The 22,373-nt window shown below is 36.9% G+C and overlaps 1 protein-coding gene across 50 annotated transcripts in view; it reads right to left on the reverse strand.

Annotated features, from left to right (window-relative positions):
- Positions 1-22,373, reverse strand: part of LOC135108431 (microtubule-actin cross-linking factor 1-like) — a 262,996-nt gene that overhangs the window by 15,640 nt on the left and 224,983 nt on the right. For 39 of the 50 annotated variants that reach the window (XR_010272264.1, XR_010272265.1, XM_064019426.1 and 36 more), the window contains 15 exons: positions 21,335-21,472; positions 15,545-20,901; positions 15,184-15,338; positions 14,982-14,993; positions 11,617-13,420; positions 10,566-10,925; positions 9,832-10,031; positions 8,467-8,532; positions 8,136-8,189; positions 5,824-5,892; positions 5,517-5,651; positions 3,692-3,872; positions 2,810-2,927; positions 1,904-2,133; positions 1,575-1,692 (listed from right to left, as the gene is read on the reverse strand). Coding sequence is in view for 48 of the 50 variants with exons in the window: in XM_064019426.1 (XP_063875496.1) it covers positions 1,575-1,692; positions 1,904-2,133; positions 2,810-2,927; positions 3,692-3,872; positions 5,517-5,651; positions 5,824-5,892; positions 8,136-8,189; positions 8,467-8,532; positions 9,832-10,031; positions 10,566-10,925; positions 11,617-13,420; positions 14,982-14,993; positions 15,184-15,338; positions 15,545-20,901; positions 21,335-21,472 (8,997 nt within the window). In the remaining 2 variants the exon portion in view is untranslated. The remainder of the gene's footprint in view (positions 1-1,574; positions 1,693-1,903; positions 2,134-2,809; positions 2,928-3,691; positions 3,873-5,516; positions 5,652-5,823; positions 5,893-8,135; positions 8,190-8,466; positions 8,533-9,831; positions 10,032-10,565; positions 10,926-11,616; positions 13,421-14,981; positions 14,994-15,183; positions 15,339-15,544; positions 20,902-21,334; positions 21,473-22,373) is intronic. The other 11 variants (XM_064019430.1, XM_064019444.1, XM_064019447.1 and 8 more) reach the window with 9 other exon arrangements.

The following is a 22,373-nucleotide window of genomic DNA, read 5'->3' on the forward strand; positions in this document are numbered from 1 at the left end:
TATCATTAGCAAACTGATGTATGTCATGTTATACATTCACCCATCATCAACCCATGCTGGTGCTGTTTGTCAAAAATAAGAAGACAATAATTTGACTTCACAAAAGGGTTATTTTTCTACCCTCAGATGAAGACAATACTGCATTCTTCTTATCTGAGTATTTGATGAGGCTTGTATTAGATTAGTTCTTCACCTAGTGCTACATAGGCTCCTGGGTGTTAGGCTACACACAAGCTTGGCAGAGGCTACAGGCAGATTATGTGAATTGCTAGCTTTTCTTTGGATACATATTACTCTAAGTAACGGAAGTCTTCTTCATTTCATTTTTCACTCCAGAGTGTATGTACTATTCCAAATGTTCATTAGTTATGTCAAACTATGGAAAGTAATACAATAGCTTCGTATTTTTCAAATACAGTTTTAAATGTTGTCAATGTATCTGGAAAGTAATCCCAACCCAACTTCTTAGCTACAGAAGCTAATCATGATACCAATTAAAATCCCTTCATAATACACAGATTCTCACTTTTAGATTTTTTAATTAATTTTAATATTCCCCAAACATACAAAAGGATGCACCACTTTGGTGCTGAACATAAGAATTAAATCAACTCAGCATTTTCAGGATGCCTTTCTACATGGTGAATATTGCTCCTCAAACTGTTATAGGATCTGTAAGTTATAGTAACAATATGGATGAAGAAGTCAGAAACATTTTTTTTTCCATCTCAACTAAACTTACTATACAATCATAGTCACATACCTAACTCACATTTGAAAAGAACAATAAATTCATATATAATGTTAATAGCAGTGACCATCAACATGATGCTACTGCTACTGGCACAAATTAGTTTCGTGTCTATTTATACCTGATGCCCATTTCTAAAAGAACTTCCCCTCGTGAAATTATCTTTTATTTTAATGCTCTTGGGAATATCTTATACTGCCATTTCGTATTAGTATGGTATGACTTAAAAAATTGTAGAATTAAGAAAATTGAATGAGGAGTATTTATATACTCAAGTAGAGAATGATAAAGTGTCCTAAAGTGTATACTTTTGATTTATACTGTACTCTGCAACAGAGTATAGTGCAACTTATACATTCAGATTTAATAATTTTTTATTATTATTATTATGTTTTACCAATTTTGGAATATACTCTTAGCATACATGTGCTAATGAAATACATACACAAATCAAGATCCAAGAAAGGCATCCTGTGAAATGTTAATCATGATTCTGATCACAGTATATACAGCTGAATTGAATATCTGCGATTATTGGTTGGGTGAAGAATAAAATCAATACTGTATGGATATATCAAATGCATTTCCCCTATTTTGTGCTGGAAACCTGAAAATTATAGCCCTTAAATTATAGCTCTGAAATAAGGCTTAAGGTAACAACTTTAAGTTGTGAATTTACAAAAACTTGTTAAAATAAATATTTCTAATAAATATTCAATGTTATCATTACTCATATCTAGACCTGCTTCCTTCATCACATTTGAAACTCTAACAATAGCTCCAAGTTTTTTAGGTAAAACAATACAACATTCTGAACACTTACCTCGGCATGGATCATTTTTGACGAGGAATTCATCAAGAGCCACCCATCCACCTCCAACTCGCACCATCACAGTGGAGCGTAAAATACGAACCAGGCGTAGCTTTTGGCTGTCTCCAAACTGTTATGCAATAGCAATATATATATATATATATATATTCATTATTAAAAAAATTGGCCAAAGAATCTATCATATTCACTATGATGTCCTACATAAAAGATGTTGTAATTCACAAATTTTTCAATCAAATGGTAAATACGAGTATGTAGTGAAACAAAAGGTTGCGTAGGATACAAAGATATTAATATTTCAAAATTTTGTAATGCCATACCCTGTATTTGCCTTCTCCCACTTGGTGAACCCTGAACTTCTGTCGGCAAGTACACTTGGAAACTTGCTTCTGTACTTCATCCTCTATCAACTCTGCATCTGTCAGTGGTCCCTTACGCTCCCAATCAGGTCGCAGTGCAGCAATGAACTCCTGGTAGTCAATGTATCCATCTTGGTTGCGGTCAAATATGTCAGCCACTGTACCCATTTCCAAGCGACTGGTTGGGAACTCTGCGTTTTGGAAAAGAAAAAATGAATAAAAATGAATGTGTAAGTAATGTAATGATGATTAGATGGTAAGATGGATGAAATTTTCATTGATATTCTTATCAGCTGTATAGTTCACTGCTAAAAGGGTCATTCAAGGGTACAGAACCAAATCAGTCAGACTGGGGAGATGTACACCACTTAATTTTTAAGTCACATGATTGCTTGCCTCCCAAACGAGATGAACATTAGTCATCTCTTATCTCCTCCTGACCTCACAATGAACTCTAAAATTCCAATAAAGAATTAGCGCAATAATGTATTGTCATATGTCATTATTACTAATAGGCTCATTACATTCTAGGAACAAGCTTTGTCAACAATATCAACACCAACTAAGAACCAAAGGCTAGTGAGCAGATGCTGCTTTTTTTTTAACACGTCTGCACTACTGAAAATTACTGTTTCATTATTATCATTATTTAAAGTGAAGTTTTAATTAATAATCTATTGTCTGCTGAGAAAGAAGTCAACAAATCTGGGCAATACCCTTTTCCGTGGACAGTGTTTTAATTTTCAATTTTCTATTCCTTCATTCACATTTCCTGTGCTTGGTAAACCAAGAGGAGATTGTGATGATGATGGTGATGGTTATAATGAGAATGAGAATGATATCCCTGCTGACCAAAGTTCCACATACTTGTTTTCAGGATGCCATCAATGAAGTCGTCCCGGGGAACTGCTCCATCATTGTCAGCATCCATTTTACGGAAGAGATCAGTCACTCTTGACTTCTTGTGATTCATGAACTTCATAAACTGTGGGAGAAATAGCATAAGGAAAAATGTTTCACCACTTTATATTTTCCTAGGAAAATATAAAGACCCTTCTCACATGTTAAGGGTGGCACCTCAGAAATATATAACTTTAATTCCTATTTTGCCACATTTCATCTTTAACAGTTTATTATCTTTAAATAACTGCCTTGTGTGCACACACACACATACACACACACCACATAGTGTAGTAATTAGCATGCTCGACTCACAACCAAGAAGGCCCAGGTTTGACTCCTGGGCGTGGTGAGGCAAATGAGCAGGCCTCTTAATGTGTAGTCCCTGTTCACCTAGCAGCAAATAGGAGGAAGATGTAACCTGAGGGATTGTGATCTTGCTGTCCCGGTGTATGGTGTGTGATTGATCTTAGTTCTACCTAAAGATTGGTTAGTAAGAGCTTTGAGCTTTTCTTGTAGGGGAACAGCTGGCTGAGTGACCAGCAGACAACTGTAGGTGAATAACACCCTAAAATTAAGTCAAAATCCATCTGAGCCTCAATTGGGAGGAAAGCAGTGTGGTCTTTACTGACCACACTGCAAAAATTAGTCAGCAGCACACTAACAAGACTGATTCATCATATTATACCCACCCCTTTCCTGCATCTGACCTGATCAACTAATCACATCAAATATGAGTTAAGCATCCATGGAATCATTACTTCATTACTACTCTCCAGTTGTTTCTACAAGGTGACAATTTTATTTTGCTTTATAGTGACAAATAAACTCTTGGTCCTCATTTCTTACCCTCTTTCTCCATTCCTCCCATGAGAAGTTCTTCAGTTTCTCCAATTCATGCAAGTAGTTCAACTTGTCATGCAGGCGACGCATGCGTTCCCAGGCCATGAAACCCACGTGTTGCCACTTCTCCCACAGTGCTCGAGCTTGAGGATTCTTGATTTGAGGTTCCTCCCGTACACTGGCTTTGCTGTGAGAGGAAATTTTGATATTTAAGTATTTTAATATTTAAATGTTGTGATACCTTTTGTCATCTTCAGGTGTTGGTCAGGTAATACTAACTTCATAGCACTTCCAAAAATTTCATCTGCTGAAGCCAAAATTTTTTTTTGCTGATTTAGCTTCAATAGTAAAATTCACAAAATAAAACTGAAATAGCAACTTAAAACACAAAAAAGAAAAGCTGCCGGTTAGTCAGAAAACGCCATTCTGGCAAAGAGCTGAAAGAGAAAAAAAAAGCATATTAACCAAGAATAACAGATACTGTACAAAATGATGGGGAACTAATTTCCAGAGTTGGTGAAAGCAGTGTACAGCTTTATTTGCAGTACAACTATAAGGCTTTTGTGAAAGGTACAATATAGGGTGCAGAACAGGATTCCCCTTAAAAGAATGGAAAAAAAATACTTGGTTAAACTGGAACAAATTTTTTTTAATTAGTTAACAATCAAAACTACATATTCTCTCCACTACATAAAGATGTTCATATACAACTAAGTGCAGTGAGTGTGTGTATATACATACATACATACATATATATATATATATATATATATATATATATATATATATATATATATATATATATATATATATATATATATATATATATTATTGTTAGTTGTACTAAAAAAGCTATAAATTAGCAAAATGCTTAAAATAAGAAATTCAGTATGCCATGCTCACTTTTGAGCAATTAGTGGGTGAAGTATGCGTGTTGAAGAATCAGTTGTCAGTCATTCATGCTTTTTACAGTATTTTTTTCACCAATACATTTCATATTTTTATTTTCCTTGAAAGTCCAAGGTTTGCAGTATGTTATGGCTTTCTGTTATAATTAGATGATTTCCAACTTTTGAAGTATTTCATAAACAAACATTACAGACAAACTTTAGATACAAAGAAAATGAGTTACTTTAACAAAATAATTTTTCAGTGTGTGATTTTGTAATGGATTTTCTAATGCAGCACAGTAAGACGAAAAAAAAAGTTTGAGGTTGTTGGATGCATGTCAGTTCTACAACTGATTTATATAGTCTTGGCAGTCATGATCCATATGAATGTAATGTAGATTACAAAGCATAGCAATGCCATCATGCAATAATACTGTCTTGAAAAGAGAATTTGCTTCTAGATTGTAGACATTTTTGTAAATTATTTAAATTCTTATTTTAATTCTAAGAGTCTTAATAAGGAATGTGATGACAAGAATTATGGGAATGGAACACTGAATTATGAACTTGGTGGTGGAATGAGATATTTTCCGCAGAAATTCACCTCACAAAAATGATTGGTTATTAGTAGAGGATTTAATGGACCCACAATACCTTATTAGTTCAGGCTCAAGTTCAGTGTTTAAAGTGCCTCAACCAACAGAAGGGGAAGGTGGACAAGGCATACTGGAATTCTACACCATACTTTAATTGGTAGAGTATGTCATTAATTAAATGAAATGCTAAAATAGGTCATTGTTCTGGTAATGAAATTTAAGATTCTAATATTCTATTAATTAAGTGTTAATTGTGAACAGGGAGGTAAGCCTTCTAAGTTAGTCAGGTATTTGAATTAACAGAGGTGTATATAATGGTTTGGCAGCTGTCTTATTGCTGCTAACCTGCTTTTCCTTCCACCTGCTGCAGGAGTGCCCACAGAGGAGGGTGTTGGTGTGGACGTGACAAAGCGTAAGTTGCCAAGAGGCCAGTCACTTTCTCGGTCAGCTCCAGGGGAAGTCTCTCGTGGGGGTGTGGTTCTAATGGTATGTGTGTTTTAGATGTGAATCAGTTTATGCCCAAAGCCATGAATAATAATGTAAAAAAATAAAATGATGTCTAAGTGTAAACTTGCAATGGAAAGAGCATCCAGTAATCAGCAATATGTTCATTATGCCAGTTACATAATCATCTTTGTGAGAAGCAGTGTACCTTGCTCCATACATCCAGGGTCGAGGGTATTCACGAGTGGGTGTGACCTCACGTGCTGGTGATGAGCGGCTATAGGAAGTAAATTGAATTCAGTTTACAACAAATGCCTGTATTCACATTTCAAGTACTACTGTGGTGCCGTCAACTACAACTACCACCATGAAGGTGTTATATATATATATATATATATATATATATATATATATATATATATATATATATACAAAAATGACTTGAACCACATTTGTGCTAATAAATGACAGTAGCTACAGTTACTTGGACAACAGACTTTTATGAAGTGCTCATGCATCTACCTTCACAATAATGTTGACTTTTAGGGGGCAAGTCACTTCTGTATAGCAATGCTACAAAACTGTTTTGGATAAAGTAGATGACAATATTGTATTGACATTGAACTTACCTTAATGAATTGGCAAGTATGCAAACAATCCAACAAGTATGTATTGATTTATAGAGGAGAGGAGAAAACAAGTGCTCAAAAGCATAACAAAATTTAATGGAAATGTCTGTACTAACAGTTATGTCTATTTTACTTTGTGAGATTACTTTGATTTTTCAGTTCTGTTTCATCACTCAAGTTGCTTTTCCTTATGCCCAAAAACACATTTGATATACACAGTATTTTATTTGAAATGCTAAAGTAATGTGATGTCTATCTAAATACAATACAACAGTCTTTGCATATTGTGAATTTGCAAAACTGTTGGTGGTTCCCTATGCACAAGTTTGTTTATGTGATCCCTTTAATAATGTGTGGTGTTTGGCCAGAGCCTACCAAAATACTTTTAGTAGAATGTACTTTTAGATGGTATAAAACACAGCAAATAAAGGAATGAGCTATAGTTTCAGCACTCAATAATATGCCCAGCTGTGGTATATGGCAATGGAGGATGAAGCTGGAAACTCTTCCTTGGAAATACACTATAAAGTTTCAATATGAGACCAATGTAATATGTGTACAATCTTAAAGGCACGTGAGTGAGTGAATGCATGGTCTGTTTTGAAAGACTCGTCACCTTTAATTCTAATTCAGTCTCCAATCTGTTTAAAAAAAAATAAATAAATAAAAAAACTAAATAAATAAATAAAATAAATAATTGTAATAATAAAAAATAAATAAATAAAATAAAAATAAATAAATAAAAATAAATAAATAAATAATGGTGATTATTGCTTCCTCCAGCCAATTAAGAAAACAGCTATAATACAAATCTGATGAAGGCATAGTAAAGACACAAAGCCAGTTTGCTGATCAGTAATTGAGAGAAACTTGTACTTAAAGCATAAAAAGGATGTAAGTGTGCATTATCTGCTCATTATTTATAGTTACTCCACATCTATATAGTATATACAACACCACATATGAAGTCTTGAGTTCCATAATGAAGCAGGTAAACCAACTCCAATAAATGGTTAGTGGGGTTATGGCTTTTTATGCACCATATAATTATAAACATGCAAGAATAGATAATTATGACCAGAAATGATTTTCTATTACTTTATTTCCTCTGCTGCATATAACTGTTAACTGATTAATACAACATATTGCTGTAATCAATATTCAAACTGTTACATGCTACCTCCATTGGATGCTGTTACTCTGACAGTAAAGATGATAAACGGTCTCGTGTTCCTTTTTTTTCATGATATACTCTAATGCCTATAAATGGTTTTGGAGATATTCTTGTGACAAGGTAATGATAATTGGGGTAAAGAAATGGTAGTGGTGGAGCATGTCTTGTGGCAAATACATCTTTATAGCAAAAGTGGTAATCTAACCATAAAGTAAAGGGACTGATCTGAAATATAAAATTAAACAGTTTAGTATTTTCTTTTATTTGATGGAGAGTAACACTAGAAAAAGATTTAGGAATTTTCCTTTTCTTATTTTATGGGGTGGTGCTGTTGTCATTATGGAACTCAAGACCTTACATGTAGTATGTACTAACTGATACTGTTTTTTTTTGCAATTATTACTTAATATTAGTTTTTAATTACATCCATATATTCAGTCTGTGTGGTGGGGTTGAAATAAGTGTTATTGGTAGTCCTTTCATGCTTGATTGCATAAAAAAATGCTATCTACATAAGTGATCATTGTGTAGTTTGTTATACAAAAGAGGTTATAGAATATGCTTTTGTTAATTTCACATTGTCCATTGCCATACCCAAGTTACTCTGAAATAAAAATGCAAGTTAATTCAGTAAAGCAAACTGTTATCTGTTAGATCAAAAAGAGATGTTAGTATAATTATATACTGTCAGTGCATAGTGTGGGCAAGACTGTTTACCTGGACTTTCGAGATTTAGGTCCTGGAGAGGATTCTCGGTCAGGGCTGATACGACTAAGAAATAAATAGAGAGAGAAATCAGTAACAAAATCTATGCATTCAAAATATGATCATACCCACACAATCAAATATAATTAAGAATAAGATATATATAATAATACTACATAGAACACATTAAAGTCAAGAGCAATTTGTCCAAAAATAGTGTTTATTCACAGAATTACTGATTCCATGGATAATATGGGCTGTTATGTAATTTCCAGGACACTGCTTCTCAATAGTATCACTATAAATGGACAAACTGAACTAAGGGTCTTGACAACTATCTCACCTGGACCGGCGTGATGGGTAATCATAATCTGGTGAAGATTCTCTTCCTGGGCTCACACTCTCCCGACTGTAATACAGTTTTGTGAAGGCATGCATTACGTAAAAAAGTGCAACTAAAAACTGAAAGATAAAGTGTTGTGCACTAAGTTAAAGAAAAGAATCTATGAAAACTGACATACATAAAAAAAAAAAAAAAAAGGTACATACTCTACAGTTGACACTCATCTAACACAATAAATTAGTTTCTAAGTCTGTCATGCATGACACACTTTAGACTCAACAAAGTTAAGCTCTATTGTTCTGTTGGTGATTTATGTGGATGTGAAAGTATTATTTTGGGCAAATACTTGGATATCTTAACTATCTATGCAAATGAAGATATTGCCAAATTTGTATTTGATGAATGTCAACAGTAAATATGTACATGAAGCCCACACACACAAACTAATTATCTATTACTGTGGCCAAGAAGGTAACAAGTAATCTGACTAAAGCCAGATTTAAATATAAACCTGTTTTTAGATTCAAGCAAGACATGGATGTTGGCTCTCTCATTATGGAGGCAAATCTGCTAATATTTTTCAAGCAATATGACAATGCATGCATCCTATGAGATTCCTTAGTAGCTTTGATAAACGAATTACCTACTCAGTTTCTTAGGGTTGGTTTTGAGTCTGCAGATTCTAAGTATGTAATATCCTCACCCATGATTTTACGTACAAATGAATTATATAATATGTATATATATATATATATATATATATATATATATATATATATATATATATATATATATATATATATATATATATATATATATATATCAACTTTTCTTTTCTCCACAGATGCATCATACTGTTGTGACAAGTGTTACTTCGATGGGATACTAAGTGCATCACATTATGAGTTTGAAAACTTGAACAAATATTGTGATATTGAATATTTTTAAGCTCAGAATTTATTTAAATTATCTCTTAAATTAATTATATATCATAATTTTTCATCACATGCACCTCATATTTACTATCTGAGCTAGTCATGCAAGGTAACTATACTCCTCAGTTTACAATGATGATAGACTGCATATAAAAAATAAAAAAAATAAACAACAAACAGACAACACAATGTGCACTTTTATCTACATGCAAAAAAAAAAAAAAAATAAAAAAAAAAAAAAAAATAAAAAATAAATAAATAAATAAATAAAACATGCTCAAGCAAAACTAGCTGAACAGAAAAAAATGTCGGCCACAAATATAAAACTAAGAATGATGCCACACAAAATGCACTGCATTTTCATTTGCTGATTCTGGTACAAGCATGTGCATGTAAAAGTATAAATAAAGAGATAAACAAAGAAGCTTACCCAAGAGATGTCCTTGAGCGTTTCTTGTTTGGCTGAGACAGTGATGGACGTGGCTTGGATGGTTTACATATGCTGAGCACGTCAGGCTCTTTCTTCTGCATCTCATCCATGAATTCCTTGTGATCAGCAATGAGTCCCTCAATGGCAGGGATGTCATCTGGCAGTGGTTCAGCCTCCAGCACAGTCAAATTGTTCTCAGCCTGTGTGGGAGAATCAAGTTGCATTTTCTTAGCACTAAAAGTAATTTTTTTAAATACTTAGGTTGTGCAGCTTATCAGTGAAATTATGACAAAAGTTTGCATCTCAGCACTGAAAGGCACCTGTGGTAGAAAATTTTGAAGTACTGTTTCCAGTTTTCTGTTCTTTATTTTAATGTTTAGAACTTTAGATAATAGTGAAATACAGTAAATCAATTTAGTTAAACATTTAAATTTGGTATGTGAATATGTGAATCTGAATTGTCAGCAAATAATGATAGGGAGAATTCTTAATATATTAACAGCATTAAATTTTTCTCATCATTTTGCATTTTTTTTATACCCTTACTCTTTTATCCTTTCAGTGTTGAAGGTTTTAGAGGATTGACAATGATCATTCATTAAGTTGCAAGTATGTTTCAGAAAATGTGTTCTAGTATGAAAGAACATTATCTTTTCAAAATCTTCTAGTATGAAAGAACTGTAGCTTTTCAAAATGAACACCAACAAAATTTATGGCAAGCAAGATCCACATACCTGGACAAGCCAGCGCATGAGTTCATCCAGCAGGCCAGCCAGATCCCGGAGACTCCTGAGGTGGTCTGATAATCTGGTCTCCCTTTGCCTGGCCCAAGCCATCACCTCCTCCCACCGAGACTGGATGATAGTGATCCAGTGTTTGATGGTTGCCACACCATCTGGATGGGCCTTAGCAAGAATGTCTTCTGCTAAAGCAATTGTATCATCCTTTTCCCTTTCTTTTTGATTCAGTTCAGCCATGAAGGCCTCATGTTCTGCAATTTGTTTCCTGGTGTCATCTTCACTGTCAGGCAGAGGCCCAGCATACCTGAGTTTCATTTCTGCATCTGACAGCCAGTCGAGGAGCATGTGTACCACCTGCAATGAAATAAAATTATACTGTATATGTGGTTACTTCTTAATATTTGCTACTTCAAAGATGTGAATCTCCAAGTGATGAAATGGAAACAGTACATATACAGAATGTCTCCAAATCTGAAATTTAGGGGCTTCACCCCTTACAACTAACATAAATTACAACATCCAATATCCTCTCCCTGTTACAATACAGTACATCTTGCCAGCAGATGGAGGGTTGATGGTAGGTTGAAAGAGTGTAGATAAGAGATAGGAGGGAGACTCCTGACTGCATATTAATCTTACATGCAGGACTTGCACACCACACAACTTGAAAATTTAAACACAAGCATTTTACAAGGCTTAGACTACATCTTACTTATTGCTATCTGTTTTGTATCATAAAATATACTAGCTTTTATATTAAACTTGGCATACATTGCATACATCCACCCTGGTACATCTTACTGACTCATCTTAAGCTTTATCTTCTTCCTGCTCTTGGAGGCATAGTAAGGCATAGTAAGGCTGGACAATTGCTTAAACACTGATAAGGAAGAACATTAAATTCACAAGAGTGAAAATACTATTACAACTGTGGTGTAAATGTCGCAACAAGTGCAAGACTGACATCTTGATAAAATGTAAATAAATCTAATGCTTTAAAAGAGAATCTCAGTTTTCTGAGTTGGAATAAGACTGAACAACTTACCTTGTGCAACTGTTCTGCAGCCTGCAATGCTTCTTCCAGGCGTTTGGTACGAATGTCTGTTGCCCTTTCAACCCTCTCCCAAGAAGTAACAAGCTCAGTAACCTGTGTCTGAATAATGCTGGCATCTTCTGCACTGGCTTTAACCAAGAGTTCATCAGCTGTGCGACGCACGCTGTCAACCTGAACAGAGCGGTTCTTCATTTCTGCACAGAAGGCTTTATGTTGTTCAACAAGAGCCATTACTGTATCCAGATCTCCATGAACAGGACCATCATCAACCAGTCCCATTTCAACCTTCTTCAGCCAGTCCAGGAGAGCCTGAGTGGCATCTTTGAATTGCCCAGTAAACAGCAAGGCCTCCTCCAACTTCCTCTGACGGTCAACACTCTTCTGACACACACTATTCCATTTGTTCTTTAGGTCAGTTAACATCTGCTTCAATGTTTCTTCATCAGTTTTTGGAGCTTTGTTTTGGAGTCCTTTACCTTGTTTCATGGTACTATCATATGATGGCTGTTTGGCTCCCAAGGCCCTCTGGAACTCCTTATGTTTGGCAATTTGAGCCTTGATCTTCTCAGGATCATTACCAACATTAGCAGCCAGGTCATCAAGAGAGGTTTCTGCATCATCTAACCAAGTAACAAGCTCATTCCAGTTTTCATGGAAGTCCTTTGCTTCTTTGAAGCCAAGATCAAGGGCACGTGTTCTTTCAGCAGCCTTAGACACAACCTTCTCCCAACGATGCTGAACTGATACCAATAGATTTTTGATGAGGATAACATCCTGCTTCTGGCTGAAATACTTAAGGTGAGTGCCTTTCTTGTCTAAGCTAAGCATTACTTCTCTGTGTGCAGTGACATCTTTCTTGAAATTGTTATGTTCCTCAATTTGCTGAAGAATAATGTCCAAAACACGTGATACAGGTTGTTGATTGTTCAATAGATTCTCTGCCTCTGTAAGCCAATCAACAAATACCTGCAGAGCATCATGGAATTCAGTAGCTTCTTTCAATGCAATTTCCAGCTTGATTTTCTTATCATTGGCACGATTCATGACACTCTCCCAGCGTTGTTTGAGAGTGCGAAGGCTGTGATTGAGGTTAGTTGCAGCACCCTCTCTTGAGCGTTTCAGGTATTCTTGACCTTGTTGGAGTGTACTCTCTACCTTGGAACGGTTCTCCTCTAAATCATCATAAATTTCCATAAAACGAAGCAGTTGTTCCTTTGCAGTCTCAGGAAGTCCACCAACTGGTTTTGATGATGACAATGCAGCATCAATATCACCAAGCCAAAGCAAGAGATCTTGAATTTCTGCACTGAATATCTGGGCTTCTCGAAGGGCATTCTCCAGGTCACTCTGCTTGCCATTAGCCTTGTCTTGCAGCTCAGTCCATTTCTTGTTCAGCTCACTGAGCTTCTGCTGGGTGTTTGATGCATCTTCAGACCCTTTGTCAGCTTCAATAAGCTGCCTTCCTGCATCATTGAGAGTGTCAACACTGGACTGATGAGCTTGAATGTCATTGATGGTGACCTTCAACTTTGCCAATTCTACTTCAATAACTTGTGGGTCACCAAACACTGGCTTGAGATCACTCACAGTCTTTGTAGTGCGCTCAATCCAGACCAATAATTCCTTCAAAGCATGTTGGAACTGGCCAAGCTTGAGCAGGGCATACTCCAGGTTACGCTGTCTTTCAACGATGCCCTTCAGTAGTTCATCCCATCGATGGTTCACTTCACCCAGTGGCTCCATAATGGCAGCTGCCTGGTCTGGTGATGTGCGCTCTCTTAACTCTTGAGCTTGTCTGTAATAAACAATACAGTCAATAAATTCCACATATGTATGTATACACATTTGTGTGCATGTGTGTGTGTGTGTGTATATATATATATATATATATATATATATATATATATATATATATATATATATATATATATATATATATATATATATATATATATATATATATATATATATATATATATATATTCCATGTTTCATTTACCTTTACTAATTCATATACAAAACTAAAATGAGGTGTAAGTTATTAATTAAGTATTTATCCTGAGAAATAGAGATCTGCAAAGTTGATTAAATGGTTCCTGCTGACAAACTTTTTATTCACGAAATGAACATCACTAAATGCCACAAAGAACAATTAAAACATACAATTTTCTTTTAACCTGCCTGTAGTGTGCAGAAAAGTTCCCTCTCTATTGCAGGGATATATATATATATATATATATATATATATATATATATATATATATATATATATATATATATATATATATATATATATATATATATATAGTGTGCGTGTGTGTATTTACTTAGTTGTTGTGGTTAATGGGAGGGGAGTAATCTCATAGTGTGTGTGTGTGTGTGTGTGTGTGTGTGTGTGTGTGTGTGTGTGTGTGTGTGTGTGTGTGTGTGTGTGAGAGAGAGAGAGAGAGAGAGAGAGAGAGAGAGAGAGAGAGAGAGAGAGAGAGAGAGAGAGAGAGAGAGAGAGAGAGAGAGAGAGAGAGAGAGAGAGAGAGAGAGAGAGGATAAATTTAAATGTACAGAAACAAGGGGAGAGAGAAAGATTGGTACAGACAATCAGATTCGTGTGTGGTAGGGCTAGAGCACATAAGGCAGAGAAGCCATCTTCAAGGTTTGAGTTAAGGACAGGCTATAAAAGATGTAACCCTCATCTGCAGGTGGTAAGCAAGACAGATCAATACACTCCTGCATGACTGTAAAATTTCATAAATGCTTATTTCCAGTGACTTTGCCCATTGTGCTCTGGACATTTGAATATAAATAGGTACATAGATTTTATATATATATATATATATATATATATATATATATATATATATATATATATATATATATATATATATATATATATATATATATATATATATATATATAATTGGCTTCTGCAATGATGACTTTTAGATTATCACCACTACAGGTATTTCATGCAGTCCTAGTAGACATGTTTCTGACAAGCAGTTTTGTTAAATTTAACACTGCTAGGACACAAAATAAAAACAATCATGCAATGTCATTACAATAAAAACAAATAAAATGTAACTAATAACTGATTGGTATTTAAAGCAACTTAATGCTACTTAAAAATCATTCACCACATTTTTCTGCATAATCAAGAGCTAGCTATAATGTACAAAACACTAATTCTAGCTTTAACCAAAAATAAGAAAAAAATTATGTATTATGCACTCAGGAATTGCTATTAAAAAATCAGCCACAAGCAATCTGTAAAAATAAACTTATAAAAAACAAAACAAAAAAGATTTCTAGGAAGCTGAATGTGCACAATGAAGCTGGAATACAATGCAAACCTAACTTGCCTTCTCAGACTCCTGGTGTTTTATCGCGAGATGTGAAAGAAACACACATTATAAACACCAAATAATTATTCATTAAAATTATTTATCTACAAATTTCATGTTATTAATTGGTTATATATATATATATATATTGTACACCATTTTACCTATGAATAAATTTATATTAGAGTATTTGGGTTTACCAGTGACTAGGTTATATTACCTGTTGAGGGCTTCCACCTTCACCATGTGAGGATCAACTTCATCCTTGAACTTCTGCAGTTGTTTGATCTGTCCCTTGATAGCCTCGATGTCACCGGCGATGGCACCCATGCCATTGAACTTGTCCTCTGCTTTTTCCAGGAACTCCAGCATATTCTGTAGAAAAAAAAAAAAAAAATAAATAAATAATTGACTGTTGGCAAAACATTTCATAATGAAATACACAAATTAAACTTTTCTTCTAATATACATGAAATAAGACCATCAAATACATGTAAGCTAAGTGAGATGTATTTTAGATTATAATTATAAAAGAAACATGCCCAGAAATTCAATAAAAAAACAAATTATAAATAGCTCACCCTCAAGGTGTCATGGAACTCCATTGCCTTCTCCATAGCATCAATCAGGTTCTCTTCTCGCTTGGCATACAAAGCAGTGACATTGTCCCAGGCATAGTCAAGATCTTCAATATTCTTCTTCACCTCAGGCTTATCAGCATCTCCGACGAGGGTTATTAACTCGCGTCCAGTCTGGCGAACCTGCTCCACCTCTGGTTTAGTCTGGTCAATCTTGTTCTTGATCTGAGACAGTTCTTCACGTTGTTGTTTGATGGCCTGAGGTTCCACTGCCACTGGCTCTTGGGCTTTGAGTGTGTCCTGTAGGTCCTTCAATGCTGCCATCACATTCTGCAGCTCATCCCAGAACTTTTCAGCCATGGCAAGGGCATCTTCAAGGGACTGGCCTCGCTGTGTAGTTGCCATCTGCACCATGTCCCATAGTTTGTTAAGGCGATCTAGTTTTGATTTAATGTCCTTGACTGCAGGATCATTACGTGAGGCCTTATTGATGACATCTTCAGCAGCAGCCTTCACAGCAGCAAAAGCAGACTCTTTCCTTTCAAGGTCATCAATAATACCATTGTTTTCTTGCACCTGTTCATGGATTTTCTCTGGGTGAGCTGAAATAGGCTCGGCATTCTTGACCTGATCAGCTGTCTCTGCAAGTGCAGAAAGCATTCCATCAAGTTTGTCAGAGAACTGACTAGTTTCTTGAAGTGCGTCCTCAAGGGCCTGACTTCTTTCTCGAAGAGCGTATTTGAGTGCATTGTATCTCTCATTATCACTCTCAAGAAGTTCCTGGATTTTGAGGCCATCCTCACTATTCACAAGCTTCAGCAATGCACCACCAGTTTTATTGAGCTTATCAAGGAGTGGCTTGTGGTCTCCAATAGACTGAAGGAAGTTCTTGTTCTTCTCCATTTGGCGAATGATCTGATCAGCACGAAGAGCAGGAGTGTCCATTACCATTGCTTCATTCTCCATGGCAGTAAGCCAGTCATCCAGTTCATGGTGAGTCTCAAAGAAGTGCTCTGCCAGTGGTAGGGCTTGCTCTAGGGTAGATAATCTGTCTGATGACAACTTGGAAACCAGTTCCATAGTCTCCTTTAGATCATCCATTTTTTCTCTAAGCTCACTTGTGTCTTCATGGTGAGGGGATTCACGTAGGACCTTCTTTGCATTAGACAAAACATCTCGCACTCTGCCCTTCTGACTTGCAACATCGTCATTCAGCGCTTTGTGCTCCTTCAACTGAATGCGTATCTCTTCAGGATCTACACTTGGTGGCTCTGCTTCACGTATCTGGCCCTCCACCTCACGGAACCAGCCCAGCAGCTCATCAATATCCTGTGTGACTTCTTGTGACCTTTGCTTAGACATGTGGATTCTTTCCATCCTTCTTTGAATTTGCTCACAAATTTGTTCAAACCTTCTGTTGTCTCTAGTGACCAATGTTTCAATGTTTGATGCTCCCTCTCCAGGGGAAATTTGGCACAGTTGTGGCCCAACAAGATTCACAGCTTCTACTAATGGACGGTGTTCTTGAATCTCTTGGGCTAATCTTTCAATTTCTTCCTCCATTACCTGGCCAGAGGAATCAATGCTCTGCAGCTGACCCTCAACAGACAGCATCCATGACCCAAGGCGATCATGAGCACTGTGGAACTGCTGAACAAGTGGCAGAGCCTCATTTGCTGCCTTGTGGAGGTCAGTGGCTTTAGCACTCAGGTCATTGTAACGCCTGTGTATGGAATCAAGCTTGTCTTTCAGTTGAAGAGCTTCATCACTTGAGATGTGTTTCATGAGGTGTGAACCAGCATCCATCACTTCTCCTACCTGCTTCTCATGAGCTACTACTTCTTCACCCAAATCTGTCAATTCATCCATCTGTTCCAATAATTTCTCTACAAACACTGACAAGACACGATACTTTGACAATCGTGCTTCCATCTCATCCATCCAGGACAGAAGATCTTCATATGTCAGTACTAGATGGCGCAGACCAACCTTGGATTCCTGGAGAAGGCGGCCTAGAGCCTCTGAGTCCTCCACTAACTGGCCATACCTGTCAGTGGTGGCCTGCAACTTATCTGCCAAGGCATTGGCTTCATCATCTCCAATTAGACTCATGAGAGCAGTGGCAACATCAGTAAGATCGTCAAAGGCAGGCTTCTGACCCAGAATTTCATCGTGGAGATTGTCATGCTCATTCAAGAGTTTCTGTATTTTGGCTTCATCAGATGGTACAACACTCATTTCCTTTAGTTTCTTTTCAGTTCTATCCAGCCATTCTGTAATTGGATTGAGTTTATTTTGGAATTCCTTAGCAACCTTAAGTGTCTCTTCTAGGGCTTCCATACGCTCTTGAGATCGTGCACCAGCATCATCAAAGCGGTTCAGCAGGTCATCCAACTGTCCTTCAACGACTGCCTTTTCTGATGGTTCAAGATCTGCAGCAAGATTACGACCCATAGAGAGCAGAGCCTGCATTTCATTCTGTCGGTCCAAGAGCATCTTTCTCAGGAACTTTTGTTCTTGTGCCTGAGCTTTCACGACAGAATACTCTCCTGATATTGGTGCTTGATTAGCCATCATTTCTTCAAAGTTTGCAAGCCACTGCAACATGCTATCAAGGGCATCTTGGAATTTACCAGACTGCATTAATCCCTTATCCAATGCCTTTTCTCGATCACCAATCATTTCCTTTAGTTTATTCCACATATCATTCAATTTGTCAATGTCATTTTCCAAGGCCTGTGTGTTAACACCAGAGGCAGCACTCTGGATGAGACCCTGTCCAAGTTTGTTGCACTCAGCAACCTGCTTCCCAAGAACTTCAATCTTCTTTCCTTTGAATCGTTTGAATTCCTCTTGCTGAGCAATAATTGTGTCCACATCTGCACCTACAGGCTTGAATGATTCTCCTTCCTTGTCTGTTTCATTGATATCATCCACAACATTGTTGTATTTGTCATAGAAGTTCTCTAATTTCTTCATAACAGAATCAAGATCTTTGTTGCGGGCATCACATCTATCCTGGATCTTTTTGGATTGCCTCTCAAGCTGTTTGATTTGATCTTCAGCTGTACGATTATTAGCATTTGTGAATCCTTGGTTCACCAGGTCATCCAGAGCAGCCTTGGCATCATTAATTTCATCAACTTTGCTGTCAACCTTAGCCATGAAGCTATGAAGCTGATCAATCTGGTTGGTTACAGTCTTTATGTCCCTGCCAACTGGTGCCATACGATCCAGCTCATCATCCAGAGCAGATAATTCTTGCCCAACATTCTTAACAAGGGCACCAAACTGATTCACTGCCTGGGAAGCTTCCTCCAGATCATGACAACGCTCTTCTAATTTTCCTCTCAAGTCACCATAACGGTCTGAGAGTCTCTCAACTTCATCCTGGATATGGTTAGCATCAGAGCCAAGAGAATCGGCTGCCACACATAAATCTTCACCCTTATTCTTCACCTGATCAACCTGCTTGCCAAGTGCATCTGTTTCATCAAGAAGAGCCTTCATTCTTTCTAAGGACTTGGCATCTTTTCCTGTCCCAGCGAGCGCATCAAGAGAAGCCAATTTATCACCACAACGTTGCAATGTGTGATCAAGATCCCTGGCCTTATCATTGAAGTCAGCCAATCTTGCAGCAACATCATCAAGATCCTGTGCACGAGCAAACACAATGGCATTGAGGTGGTCCCAGCGTTCCTTCATCAAGCCAATGGCATCATGAACACCTTCATGATCAATATCAGTGCAGGAGATGAGTTTGTCACCTGCTGTTCTGTTGTTTTCATATTCTCCACTATGACGGGACACTTCATTTTTGAAGGACTGAATTTCTTTGATTTGCTTGTCAATTGCTCTCTTTTCAAATGCAATGGGTTCTAGAGATCTTGCCTTTTCTTCAGCCTTGTCTAGCCAAGGATTGAATCTGTCTTGTTGAGTGTGGAACTTATTACAGGTGTCCATGCAATTTTGAAGTCTTGTGCGGCGGTCCACGGCAGTCTTGCGAACATTATCCCACTCTTTCTTGATGGCATCCAGAGTTGCTGTCAACTGGCGGTTTAGATCTTTGCGAGAAGACTTTGCCACAATATCCTTACCCTTATTAATCATCCTGATCACTTCATGCTCTTTGGCCATGAGGTCTTTATAAATAGGCTCAAAGTCTGAAACCTGGTGTCCCAAAATGTCCCTATCAGCAGACACTAGCAGCTGGTCTTTAAGGTGGGCAACTTGGTCTGACAGCCATTCCTGTATGTCTTGACAAGACTGGCCAAATTCTTCTTCATCTTTAAGAGATGCCTCCAGTTCTGACTTACGGTTCCCAAGTTTCTTTTCAAGGTTGTTAAACATTCTGTTGAGTTGTGTTATCTTTGCTTTAATGTCACTCTTGGATGATGCATCAGAGAGGATTGAGATCAACTGTTCCCCAAGTCCCTCCAAGTCAATCAAGTCAGCACGAGCCTTCTGGAGACCCTTTTCCAGGTTATTGACAGCCTCAATCTGCATGGCAGAATCTGCACCAGATGCTGTCACCTCATCAAAGTCATCACCCAGCTTCAGAAGGGTATCATGTAATTTGTTGTACTTGTCATAGAAGTCAGTGCTGGCATTAGAAGCTGCATTGAGAGCAGAATCACGTGCATCTAGTTGCCCAATGAGTTCTGTCCACTTGTTATTTATACTGTCCAACTTGTCATTCATCTTCTTAGCAGCCATAGAGTTTGGTTCACAAGCAGCAATAATGTTGTCTCCAGCATCATTGAGGTCACTAAGTTTGGGCTCTTGTCCCTGGAATTCTTCCCTCAATACCTGGACCTGCTGAGCTTGCATCTGAACCATACGTGGATCTGAGGCAATGGGCCCAAGGACAGTCATCATTCGATCCTTTGAGTTGAGCCAGTTATTGAGAGAATCATAACTATCAAGGAAATCTTTGGTTCTGTCCAGGAATGTCAGGCGATCCTTCAGCCTGCCTTGGAGCTCTTTGAAGCGATCACTGATGAGATCCACCTGATCTTGTAAAATGTGTGCACCAGGTGCTGTTGGTCGTTTCTTGATCAGCTCAACCACCTGAACCTTGAGTGAATCCAAAGCAGGTTGCTTTTCAAGGAGATCTTCCAGTACATTCTTGCACTGTTTGCAGTATTTGTCTGCTTCTTCTTTGGTAGTAGGCACAACTTCCCTGGGCATGGTGCGCTCTGCCTTGTCCAGAACTAGAGTCAGTGAGCGCATGCTGTCAGCCAACTTCTTCAGCTCATCCTTCATCAAATCAAGATCATTCTGGCGGTCTGTGAGGCGCATGCCAATCATGTCATAACGGTTGTTCACCTGCATCAGCTCCTTCTGGATGGGACTCATGTCTGGAAAGTAGTGTACATTATGTTAGAAATCTATTATTTAAATGAGTACAACTCAGTACATGAAAGAATCCTTTCACAAGTCACAAACTTTTTTACTGACACACTTGTACTTGTATGAGAGCATCCACATTCAGAAATCTCAAATTTTGAAAATGAGACAATAATATATATATATATATATATATATATATATATATATATATATATATATATATATATATATATATATATATATATATATATATATATATATATATATATTTTACCAAGCTGAAATCTCCCTCGGGGGGAAAGATAGCTCACACAAGATGTCTTTTCTCTTATATGAAAGAATTGTTTAAAATGCAAACAATGACTTAATATTACTTCCATGCATTCACTACAGACCTTTTTCAGCATCATTTGTGCAATAACCATAGGCATACTGACTAACCATCAAGATGGAATCCTTCCTGTGAAGTGCGTCTGCTAGCATAACCTCCAGGGATTGGTGACATGGGACCAGAGCCATTGAAGCCCATCAACTTGTGGGATGGTGAGGAACCACGTGCGTCTTGTGACACTCGCCTCACTACAAACACACACAAACCCCAACAAAATGCATCTTCCAGCCAAAGCAAGAGAATAAGGAATTCATAAAGCTTTCTATAGATCAATCACCAATCTCAAAGGCTTTCCAATAAAGGATGTTGAAAATTATTGAATACCAAATAATGGGTAACTGCACTTAGGTAATGCCCTGACAGGTGCCCTACAGTGATAGCAGACTTTGGCAAGGCTTCCTGAATGAGAAAATATTTGGATGTCTACCTTCCTGGAGGAAGGATGTTGACAAATTGATTTTGTAATAACCTTAAGCAAAGCTATCTGAAGGGTTATATCTCAAAACAGATTTCCACTATTTTGGTGGCTGTTTATCCCCATGCAATTTAATCTTAAGTATTGCATTCCTTTATATTTACATTGCATGCCTGCCATGTTAGGACAATACTGATGGAGAAAATTATCCAGTCATGATCTTTCTTTTATGGAATTACATGGCATACCATCTAAGGCCATTAAATTATTTACACACACAGAGAAATGATTAAATGTTCATCAAAATTAAATATCACCTAAAGACTATGGTATGCATGTTCTAAAAAATTTTAATGCATCACATTATTTCAATGATCATATTCATTCATAATTTTTCTTTGCATTGAAAAGAATGATAAAAAAAAGGGTCATCTCTTACCCCTGAAAACCTTCCATTAAAAAGAAAGCAGCAAACTCAGGTGATCCACTAAATACAGTTATCCACTAATAGCTCACATATGTTAAACAGACAAGTGTGAAAGATCTATTCCCTTTGAGATTGTTCATCTTATACCAGGTGCTGGATATGGGAAGACAAGCAAATCAGTGTTCATAAAAAAAAAAATAAATAAATAAAATAGATACAAATAAATTAATAAATAAATAAATAAAAA

This window comes from Scylla paramamosain, chromosome 17 (genome assembly GCF_035594125.1).
Source record: "Scylla paramamosain isolate STU-SP2022 chromosome 17, ASM3559412v1, whole genome shotgun sequence".
In the NCBI taxonomy this organism is placed as follows: Eukaryota; Metazoa; Arthropoda; class Malacostraca; order Decapoda; family Portunidae; genus Scylla; species Scylla paramamosain.